General features: G+C 31.8%; 1 protein-coding gene across 1 annotated transcript; it reads right to left on the bottom strand.

The window, feature by feature from the left end:
* Window positions 1-972: 972 nt before the first annotated feature.
* On the bottom strand, window positions 973-7,924 carry LOC115969238 (probable LRR receptor-like serine/threonine-protein kinase At3g47570). Its single transcript, XM_031088841.1, has 3 exons — window positions 7,275-7,924; window positions 1,555-3,546; window positions 973-1,398 (listed from the first exon to the last, which is right to left on the bottom strand). Exons 1-3 carry the CDS (start codon window positions 7,825-7,827, stop codon window positions 1,043-1,045), a joined length of 2,901 nt encoding a protein of 966 aa, XP_030944701.1. The 5' UTR covers window positions 7,828-7,924; the 3' UTR covers window positions 973-1,042.
* Between the last annotated feature and the right edge of the window lie 4,822 nt (window positions 7,925-12,746).

Here is a 12,746-nt window from a genome sequence, read left to right on the forward strand (position 1 = left end):
CCGAATCACAGATTGTTCAAGCACTTCTTTAACGTTGACAATGTTTTGGTTTGGAGGTTGAAGGGCTTTGATTCTAAAAGCTTTTGTTTTTTTTGTTTGTTTGTTTGTTTTGTTTTTGTTTTGGTCTGTTTGTTTGCTGAGAACCCCACAACAAATATCCATGGCTTTAAATATGATAATTTCGTGGGCGCTTATTAGTGGGAAGGGTTGGATTCTGCATTGGTATAGGTTAGGCTGATAGGCTCTTTATCTATGGAGGCAAAGAGATTGCAGATATATATATAGAAAAATAAAGCAGTGGGTGTTTTATTTCCAATAAGCAACAATTGAACGTTTTGAAAAACCTCTTGATCAGGAATAGGAAGAATCGCCATTAATCAAGAGACAGATTTGAAGGAGGTCTGAATTAATGCTCAATTAGTTGAAAGAATAGCAAAATGTTAATTATAAAAGGAAGAGATAATGCGTACCTAGGAGATGAACAGGTATGAAGAAGTGATTTTTTTAGCAAAGTGGCAATTGAACAGGTACGAAGAAGTGATTCAGAGGAGATGAAGAGACCAAGGAGGGAAGAGAGAGAGTTTGGCGTTAGAAAGGTGAAATTCTGAAGTTTAGAAAGTGTGAAAGACAAGAAGAGCAAAAGGAGGAGGGGAGACACAGGTATTAGCATTAAAGACAACATTAACAACATTAACATAAGATTGGGCTTTATGGTGCAGAGTTGGAAATCATTTCTTTTTAGTAGTATTTTAAAATTATGAGAAATATTTAGAAAAAGTATTTTTAAATTATGGGAAAATTTTAGAAAAAATAAGGGAAATGACATGATTGCTGATGTGGCTCAACTGGAGCGTAACAACATTAAATGCTACGCTTCAGCTTTTAGTAACATATAGATTATTGCCTCCAATATATATAGTTAAACATACTTAGGTAAATTACATCCTTCAGTATTAATATAATCTAGGGGAGTAGCATAATCTACAAAAAATAATCAGTCAAGCGCACAAACATGGAAAAACTACAAACAAATTTTATATTCTCAATCTTCTCCAACATCCTTTAGAAACTTCAATTTGATGTTCTTGAGTATTGTTACCACATCTTTCATGTTTGACCTCTCTTCAGGTACCTCTGTTGAACAATCCATAGCCAATTGCATAATAGACAATGTACAATCCAGCTTAGCATTAAAATTCTCTTCACCTCTCTTCAACAAATTAGCATCTATAACTTCAATTACTGAAAGGGGTATTGACTGTTTAACCCAATCTTTTAGGCTCATTTCTTCTGTAAACATTTCATCTGTGGGACTCTTTCTTGTGAATGTTTCCATCAACAAAATGCCATAACTATACACATCGCCACGTGTGGAAATGTTCCCTTGTGATCCATACTCTACAAGTTTGATTGAAATTTATTGTTAGAAAGTATTCAATATCTTTCCTTGATAATAATTAAAAAAAAAAATGCTTAATACTTTTCTAAGACAACTTTGCGTTTCTGTGTGTGTCTTTGTAAACATAAAATTGAGTTGTAAACTAGAAACATTACCTGGTGCCATGTAACCAATGGTGGCCAATGTCATGGTTTGTGTTATAGATTCTTCATTGTCTAAGAATTTTGAAATGTCAAAGTCACTCACATGTGCAACCATATCTTTGTTTAGGAGAATATTGTTGGGCTTCAAATCACAATGAACAACAGGTAAAGGACAACCATGATGGAGATACTCCAATGATGATGCAACATCTATCATCATGTTCAATCTTTCTATCATATCCAAGAAGTGGTTATGAGAGTACAACCACTTCTTAAGTCTCCCTTTGGGCATGTACTCTAGCACCAAGGCTTTAAAATCAATCCTACTACAACTACTGATGATTTTCACAAGATTACGATGGCGAATACTGCACAATACATCACATTCAGCTTTAAAACTCCTGAACCCTCCTTCTATATTCAAATTAAAAACCTTTACGGCAATACTAGTCCCATCTGAAAGCATCCCTCTGTACACCGAGCCAAAACTCCCTTTCCCAACTAAGTTACTTTCGCTAAATCCACCTGTTGCTTGTTCAAGTTCTAGATATGTTATTCTTCTCCATGTTGCTAAAGTTAACAAATCTCCTTGACCATTATGTTTTGCGTCTCTCTTTTGGCATCTCAGCAGAGCAAATATGAGGAATAATGCTAGTATTGTTGCAATCATTGCCGGTAATATATACCTAAATATAACTGCAGTGGTTGATTGTCCAGCATTACTTGTTTCACAGGGTGGAACTTTAAGTTGAGGTGGACCACATAATGCTTGATTTCCCATGAATGATGAAGCTGAGAATTGAGCAATAGCACCCCCAAATGGAATTTCACCTTGCAATCTATTGAAAGACACATTGAAATATTTAAGGCATTTGAGTTTCATTAGAGACTTGGGAATATCTGCTGAGAAGTTGTTATCAGAGAGATCCAAGTGTTCCATGCTTATCAACATACCAAATGATTGAGGAATAGGACCCCGGAATTTGTTATGAGCTAAGGATAGGCTTACCAAAGAACATAGGCCTCTAATAGCATGGATGTCACCTGATAGTTTATTCCATGATAGGTCCATTTGTGTTACATGCTCCAATTTCCCAACATCTAATGGCAGATAGCCACTTAAAGAATTAGAGGACAAGTTTATTTGCAGTATGTCTGTTAGACTCCAAAACGATGGGGGTATGGAAGTCAGCTTGTTGGAATTCAAGTACAACTTTTGAAGTTTAGAAAGACTTCCCCAACATGTTGGTATTGGTCCAAAGAGCTTATTATGGTTTAAAAATAATTCATCCAGGTTCCTCAACTGACAAATACCATTTGGTATAGATCTTTGCAATCTATTGTGTTGAAGATTCAAACCTTGGAGGTTTCTCATTCCTCCAACTGTAAATGGAATTGGTCCAACCAATTCATTGTTTTTTAGGTCTAAGGTCATCAAGTTGCTTAGATTACCAATCTCTCTTGGAATAATGCCCTTAATGTTGCAATTAAATGCTACAAATTCTTCCAAAGAAGTAGAGAAATTTCCTATGGAAATTGGAAGGGTTCCATTCAGTGGGTTTTCTGCTACCACTATACTTGTCAAATTTACGCAGTTTGTCAACGATGAAAGAAAACTCAATTCTAGATTTGAAGAGTTGCTAGTCAAATAATTGTTGACTAAGTTGAGTCTCTCCAGATGCCTTAAATTTCCTAAAGTATTAGGAATAGAGCCAGAGAAATTGTTTGCACCCAACTCAAGTTCAACGAGCGTAGAAGCATTTGAGATAGAACTGGGGATTATTCCCTCTAGTTCATTGCCCCATAGGTATAGCACCTTAAGATTTGGAAGCCAATTGCCTATACTTGGTGGAAGATGGCCTGAGAGCTGGTTCATGTATAAACTAATGACTTCAATCTTTGAGCTATTGAAGATTGCATCTGGGATGTGATCAGCTAAGCTGTTATTAGCTAAAGTTACTTCTGTCAGATTTTGAAGTGCGCCAATCTCAAGTGGTATTTCACCTGCCACAATAACTCAAAACAAATTCAAACCTCATTATCCACAAAATATAATTTTTTTTCTCTTTGAAATATACATCCTATGTATTTAGAAAAATTGATGGCAACTATCATATAAAAGGCCACAACCATCCTATGTACTAAGTGCGTTTGAGCCAAGAGCCTTATAGTTCAATGAGTTAACAACTCTTGAAATTTTCAATGAAGATATCTATGATTCAAATTTTCCTCTCCTAACTAAATGAATAAAAAAAAAAAAAAGTGCATTTGACAAGGTAAAAAAAAAAGATCGCTTTTTGGTGAATCTCGCACAGACACACGTATACAAATAACGATAATAATCAAATAAGCAAATCAATAAATAGTACTCATCCAAATCACTCTATGTAGATAATGAAAGAAGATTCAATTTTTTTAGCCAAGGTGGAAAACCTGCCCCTTTAAATCTTTTCTTTAAGGAGAGTACTTTTTGTTTATTCTACTTGCTCTATAATAGTAATTTGTGCATGACTTATCTATATATCTATATATATAATAATAGGTGAAATTGAGAGAAACTCAAATTAGAATTCCAAATTAGAATTCCAATTTTACGCCATGTGTCCTAAACTGTTTACTTTTAAAGAGTTTATTTTTTAATTTTAGAATCAAATGTGGGACCACATCATAAATATTTTTTCAAGTAAGTTATTAAGTACAAAAACCAAAAAGTCTAGAATAAATTAATCGTAAAAAAAAAAATATGTTTCATAATAATTAAAAAAAATAATACGGACAATTTACATTTTATACCTAATAATATCCTTACAAAATTTAAAAGATTTAACAAAATATAAAATAACTATTAATAGTATTTAAATATTATATATATATATATATATATATATAAGAATTATATTATGCATCTTTTTGTATATCTTTAAGTGTATCTATGCATATGTCTGAGGTTACAAGATAGTAATATATAATGATGCAAATCAGTTTAATTAGTCCTGTTAGCCTTTATTCCATTCATTGTGTAAAATTGATTCTCCAGAATCTCCACTGGTATGTTTGTCTACTAGAATCACCATAAACAAACATATCAATTTGTAACAATTTTTTGGTAAGACACTAAGACTTGTAATATGAATTGGGTACACTAATTAATGTGGTCTTTATAAACACACTGCATCATGTGTACACAATATTCACCACTTTGGTTGGATGAGAAATTATTCTGAATAACCTAGTATATTATATATTTTTCTCACATAAAAGTGAATCTCATGTGTACTTAACTTATAGTGAGACTCATTCTCGAAAAAAAAAAAAAAAAAAAAAACTTATAGTGAGACTTACTTTTATGTGAGGAGACATATAATACACCATAAACACAAAATAAATTTTTGAGCAAAAACAAGAAAAAAAAGAAACAAATGATACACTAAATCTTTTTCAATTTTTGATCAATAATACTTGGCCTCTAGGTCTAGATTCTCAAAATAATAATAATAATAATAATTGCAATTGATGGGCTAATTTTTTAAAATTTCAAATACTCTTGGAGCAGAAAGGGAAGTATAGTATTTAAATTGAAGTGGTCATACCTATAAAATTGTTGTCATCCAAGCGAATTATCTCGAGGGAAGTACAGTTTCCTAAACTTTTTGGTAGTACTCCTGCAAAATTTCAGAAGGTATACAAGTGATCAATGAGCTGGTAGGCTTAATCTAACCTTTTTTTTTTTTGGAGAAACAAACACACATACACATAAAGGAGAGGGAAAATAGTTATAATACAAATGCACACAACTCCACTCAAAAGTCGTGATTAGGCTTAACTTAACTAGTGATAGAGTATGAACTTTTTTTTGGAAACTAAAACAATCAATTTTATAGCTTATATCTTTCCAGGCTTCATAATTAAGGAAGATATCTGCATAATGTGGGAAAGCTTGGGAAACTTTAAACTTAGATCTCTCAAATAATTCAAAAAAATGTTATGTTTACAACATTTTCATAATAAATCCTAAGTGGCAAATTGTACGATAAAATACAATTTTATCAATAATTGTAATAAAAATGTAATTCTGATATAATAAAATTAAAATCAATAATAACTTATCATTCATGATTTGTTATGAAAATATTATGGATGTAACACATCTCACAATTCGAACTAATGTTACTTTTTTACATTAAGTTGGGTCCAGCACATCACCATTGGGATGTGAGGAGACGCCAAATGAACCCCATGAATCATTGATTAATTTGTAGCTATGTCACGTATGGAGTGAATTTTCTTTGAACTTTGATTGTTCAAATGACTTGTACTCATATTGTGAATTTTAATTTCTTGGATAACTAATACGATCGTCCCTCAAAAAAAAAAAAAAAAAAACTAATACGATAAAATACACTTATACCCTTATTATTTAACACATGCATAAATATGGATACATTTAAAATTAAACACAATTTTGTCATAAAAATATAAATAATTAGTTAAATTATTTTTTTTAAGTAAACGCAGTTAGTCACATATTAAAATCTTACTTGAATTTAATACTATTTATGAATATTTTTTTCTAATTTTTGATAAAATAGAATGTATGGTGATCTTTGTTATGTGGTGATTTTTATTTAGTATATATGATTGGTTTATTTTATTTTATTTTATAGTTCATTAATATTAGATTCTTAGTATTTTGTACTCATTAACTCACTTGATACAAAAATTAAAAAACTTAAGTGGACACGTGGCACAAACTTAAGTGGATAATTATTATGTGGTCTTCACATAAATTTAGACACATGGCGCAAAATTATATTATAATTTTAAATTCTAATTTAAGTTTTTCTTAACTTTGCCTATATATATATATATATATATATATAAATCTCCTAACTTAGTTGACGAAATTTATATGTTGTTGTTTTTTTAAAATGCTATATATTTTTTAATGAAATTTTCAATTAGCTCACCTTTTAATAGTTGGAAATGAAATCTAAAATATATATAAAAAATATTGATATTTTAAGTTAATTCAAACAAAAATCAATATTAAATATAATGTCTTAAAAAACCAAGGCATGCATATAATATATTAAAATTTTCGAGTATATAATCATATTTTTAATACTTGTAACTTAATACTAAGTTTGAAAAATATATTAAAACCAAACATGAATAAAAAATTATAACTTACATCATTATATGAGAACAAGGAATACATCATTATTGTACCTCTATAGTATTGTAGATTACACGAAATATATTGTGAAAAATACTACGCACTCTCCACTTTATTAGGATAAGGCCAGCAAAAAGTTGATGCTTAAAGAACTAAAAGATTAAAGAAGGATAGGGTAGCGAGGTTGTTGATATATTACATATTGTGATTTGGTTGGGAGGCTGGTCACCAAAAAAAATATATATATATATATATATATTTATATGTGCATTTTCCGCTCTTTACTTTTCTCTTTTCCGAGTAAGATGAGGAGTACGTACTACGTGATTACATTATGCAAGGTATAGCCGTATAGGGTATAAGAAATGATAAAATATTTTGAATAAAGTGTATTTGCAAAAAATGTGTATTTTGTGTTCAATAATATGTGCGCATTACTTGTTACCCAATAATTTACGCAAAAGATTCTTTCTCGAGATAAGGGAAAGACGACAAAATGTTTGGTATCATAAAATAGTTTAAGATAAAAAGTTGTAGATAGTGGAGGGCATCTAACCTGAAAGATTGTTGTCGCTGAGATGAAGTACTTTCAGTGACGATATGTTGCCTAGAGATTCTGGAATATTACCTTCAAAACTGTTCGTATAAGCATACAACACTTGAAGTTTAGGAAAGAACCCAAGCCATGATGGTAACATTCCAGAAAAGTTGTTCAATCCAAAGCTGACAACTTCCAACCGACGCAAGGAAGCTAACTCGTTGGGCAGAGAACCATGAAAATTGTTGTTTCTGAAGGATAAATGAGACAAGAATGTTAGTTTTCCCACTTGTGGAGCAATGGTTCCTGAAAGACCCATGTGAGAAAGATTCAAGGCAGTGACTCTATGGTGTTTGGCACCACAAGTGATCCCAATCCAGTTGCAAACAGAGGTAGAGGAAGACCAATTGCTTGCCAAGGTTTTGTAAGGGTCATCAGTGATATGGTCTTTGAGAGCAAGGATAGCTGATTGGTCTGTGGTGATGTTGGTCCTTACTGCCATAGCTGTGCTAGCCATTAAACAGTGTACCAACAACAACACAAAAAAGACGAAAATGGAAGAAATCTCCATGAGCTTCTATCTGTCGGTTGATATGTGAGGCCAACTATTGTATCAAACAAGTGTGGCTGGATGATGTTTTTATAAATGGAGATATCCACTGTTGTTGAATTACGAAGAAAGAGAAGAGGATGACTAAATCAACATTCACTTTTTATTTTTATTTTTATTTTATTTTTTGTAGTCACGGTCTCTATAAGAAAAGGATAGGGAAAAAGAAAACCATTTGTTGTACCTTTTGTCGTTTGGGGGAATATATGAGCAAATTATTTATTTTAAAATTTGAGATGCAGGTTATAAGTAACATAGTTCATAGCACAAAAAAAAAAAAAAAAAAAAAAAAAAGTAACATAGTTAATGGCCCACATCGGTTTCTTCTATTCATTTCCAGACCTCCGTTATTTTTCTCTTGTGGTTAAGTAAAAATTTTCAATAGAGATTAGGATCAGTCATCATGCATGCATGTACTGTTTGGTGGGATCAATGAAGGAAAAAAAGGAACTATAGAATCAATAATGATCATGACTTTTTCAGCAATAATGATCATGAATTTGACAACATATTTAAGTTTATATATGATAGTAAAGATACAATTTTGTTCAATTATTAGATAGTTGATGCATTGTTGCACATTGTGATAACGTCTTTACTACTTCAAATAGTTATTAACCCAGCCATTTAAATCAGTAATCCAGTGAACATTGCCGATTCGGTTTCTTGACTGGACTACTTATGCAATAGACTTAGTAAAACCAAATAAAATCCAATGGTTTTTCCACAAACCCATGCAACCCGAACAGGTTGATGTGACCCATCTAGTTTTGCTGTTTTGAATAAAATTACTTTTTGGGTTCATTGCATTGTTGTTCTCTTAATTTGGAGCATAATGAAAACGAGAGATTTTGTTGGTGCAAATACAATAATAATCGAAATAACATAACGAGAAACTGAATAATACTCCTGAATATTATTAACGTAAAAAAGGAAATTACACAACAGTACTATTTGGACTTCACCTCCCCCTTGCGCACGTATCTAGCCCAATTTCTGAGATAATTCATGTTATCCCATTAATCACCACAATTAAAAAGAATAAAATAATCTCTCTCCTTTTCAACGTGGGATTAAACATTTTCACTAACTCCTCATCTTCCATATTCACTCCCACATCTTTACATTTATGTTATAACATTCATTCATTTTAATTATTTAATATTAAAATGCTCGAACAATCCCCCACTCATTTTAATATTAAATTTTAGTTAAAGAGAGATTACTAGGCAAAGATGGGTCACTATGCATCATGAAGGTGTGCTCTGCATTGAACCTTCACTTAGTAAAACAGAGATCTCAACTCTAGAGTCATAGTGGTCTTCAACTTGAACTAGAACTGCTTTAGGGAAATTAAGCATCACTGCTTACACATAATAACCCAGGTGTTGACATGAGCTTTTATAGCTAGCACTTTACGGCCGTGTGCTGATCTCGATTTCATGAGTATATTTGAGATTAAGTCCAAATCTCATAGGGAGCGACTCCACCCCTACACTCACATAGGTGAAATTTTGTCAAGGGTGCTCTTGTAATCCTGACACTCCACTCATACGAGCTACAAATTTTATTAAGAGTTTTTTTACTCAACCTCTCCACATTACAAGATAAATGCACTTACATCATAGGGATGAACAATTAAAAAATTATTTATAAAATAAATAATTAAAAAATTATTTATAAAATAAATAATTAAAAAATAAATAAATTGTGCATTTCTTACGACCATCGTATGATTCGTTTTTCCCATTGAACCCAATTCTCAGGATCTCTGGTCCTTGGGTTGGGTATCTTTATACATGGTTCATGATTTTATGGACTTTAGTCCCATCCCCCTCGATGTATTCCAGACTCTATCTTTTGCCAAGGCCTTGGTAAATGGATCTGCAAGATTATCATTAGATTTAATATAATCTACAATTATGATGTCACTATTCAAATAAGATCTCACGGTACTGTGCTTTCTTCTTATAGGTCTGGATTTATCGTTGTAATAACGATTTTTAACTCTACCAATTGCGGCAATGCTATCACAATGAATTAATATAGGTGGAATTGGCTTTTCCCAAAGTGGAATTTCATATAAGAAATCTCCAAGCCAATTTGCCTCTTCACTAGCTGAAGCTAATGCTATTAATTCAGCTTCCATTGTTGAATTAGCAATTATTGTTGCTTTTTAGAATTCCAACAAATAGCACCACTACCTAAGGTAAAAATATAACCAGTGGTAGAGAGAGAATCACCTGACAAAGTATTCCAATCGGCATCACTAAAAGCTTCAATCATAGCAGGGTACTTTTTATAAAATAAGCTATAGTTTTTGGTACCAATTAAATATTTCATGACTCGCTCAATAGCTAGTCAATGATCTTTACTAGGCTAGCTAGCCAATGATCTTTACTAGGCTTGCTAGTAAATCTGCTTAGCACTCCTACTGCATATGCAATGTCAGGTCTAGTACAATCAGTAACATAACGCAAACTACCAATGATACTAGCATAATCCTTTTGATTAAAAATCTCATCATCATTATTCACAAGAAATAAATGAACACTAGAATCAAAAGGAGTAGCTACACTTTTGTGATCATGAAAATTATATTTTCTCAATATTTTCTCAACATAATGTGATTGATCAAGAAATATTTCATCACATGTTTTTGTAATTTTCATGCCCAAGATAAAATTAGCCTCACCAAGATCTTTCATATCAAAATGGCTTTTAAACATATCTTTTGTCTCATTTATAACATGCATATTTGAGCCAAAAATCAATATATCATCCACATAGAGGCTAATAATAACATGTAAATTATTTCATGATTTAGAATAAATACATTTATCACATTCATTTGATTTATAACCATTCCCAATCATGCAGGAATCAAACTTTTCATGCCACTGCTTAGGTGCTTGTTTTAAGCCATATAGGGATTTAGTTAGCTTACATACCTTGCTTTCTTGTCCAAGCTCTACAAAGCCTTCGGGTTGATCTATATAAACCTCTTCCTCTAGGTCCCCTTTTAGAAAGCAGTTTTTACATCCATTTGATGAATTTTCAAATCAAAAATTGCAGCAATAGCAATTAACAATCTAATAGATGTAATTCTTGTTACCGGAGAAAATGTATCAAAGAAATCAAGATCAACTTTTTGTTTAAAGCCTTTTGCAACAAGTCTAGCTTTAAACTTATCTATTAATCCATCCGATTTCAACTTTTTTCTAAAGACCCATTTACAACCTATGGTCTTACAACCCGGTGGAAGATCTACTAATTTCCAAGTTCTATTAGAAATTAGAGATTCCATCTCATCATTTATAGCCTCTTTCCAAAATATAGCATCAGGTGATGTTAAAGCCTCTTTTAAATTTTGGGGATTTTTCTCAATGTTAAAAACATAATAATCAGGACCAAAATCCTTTTCAACTCTAGCTCTTTTACTCCTTCTAGGTTCCATTTCAAAATTTTCTTGATTTTGTAAATGTGAAGTAGAAGAACTAGGTTGTGACAAAATATTTTCTTCACCCCCGCTATTTTTCAATTTAAAAGGAAATTTTTCTTCATGAAAAATTGCATCACCAAATTCAAAAATTATTTTGTTTTCAAAATTAAAAAATCTATAGGTTGCACTATTAATCACATAACCAAGAAAAGCACAGGTAGTAGCTCTTATACCTAATTTAGGCATTTTAGGGTCAGTAAGCCTTACATAAGCAAAACAACCCCATACTCTCAAATATCCCAAATTTGGCTTATGTCCTTTCCACATCTCAAAAGGTGTGGTATGTGATTTTTTATGTGGCACCCTATTCAAAACATGACATGCAGTTAAAATAGTTTCACCCAAAAAAATGTAAAGGTGCACTTGATTTAATTAACATGACATTTGTTAATTCAATTAAAGTTCTATTTTTTCTTTCAGTCACACCATTAGAAGCAGGTGAATATGGTGCAGTAGTTTCATGGATAAATCCCAAAGACTGAACAAATGAGTTGAATGACTTCATACTCACGGCCTCTATCACTTCTTATTCTTTTTATTTTTCTACCGAATTGATTTTCAACTTCTTTTAAAAAATCTTGAAATTTTTCAAAAGCATCACTTTTATTTTTCATCAAATAAATAGTTGTATATTTTGAGAAATCATCAATAAAAGTGATAATATATCTATTTCCTCCACGAGTTAAAATTCCCTTAAATTCACATAAATCGGAGTGAATTAACTCAAGCAATTCGATATTTCTTACAACATTTTTATGAGGCCTTTTTGTAATCTTAGCTTGACTACAAGTTTCACATTTTTCAAAATCTTTTGACAGTCTTGGAATTAATCCTAAACTACTCATGATTCCCACATATCTACTATTTATATGACACAAACGAGCATGCCAAAAATTAATAGAAGAAAGCATATAAACTAAACTAGTAGATGCTTTATTATTCTCTACATTCAATTTAAACATTCCTTCACAAGCATAACACTTGCCCACAAATAATCCCTTTTTAGTGATTACATAATTATCAGATTTCATAGTTTACTTGAAGCTAGCCTTGTTAAGCAAAAAACTTGACATCAAATTCTTCCTCATGGATGGAGTGTAAAGAACATCTTTCAATGTTAGCACGCATCCAGAAGTGAATTTCAATTCAACCTCACCACTCCCAAGAACCTTGGTTTTGCTAGAGTCACCAAGCATAACAGTTTTTTCTTCTTCAAAAGGAGTGTACAATTTGAACCAATTCTTGTCATAGCAGACATGCCTATTAGCACCAGAATCTATCCACCACCCTTCAACATATTGCACCATATTGATGTCTGTAATTATAGCCACTAAAGGCTCTTCGGTTACATTGGCCTGCAGGATAGATTCACGTTTTC

The sequence above is a fragment of the Quercus lobata genome, chromosome 11 (assembly GCF_001633185.2).
Source record: "Quercus lobata isolate SW786 chromosome 11, ValleyOak3.0 Primary Assembly, whole genome shotgun sequence".
In the NCBI taxonomy this organism is placed as follows: Eukaryota; Viridiplantae; Streptophyta; class Magnoliopsida; order Fagales; family Fagaceae; genus Quercus; species Quercus lobata.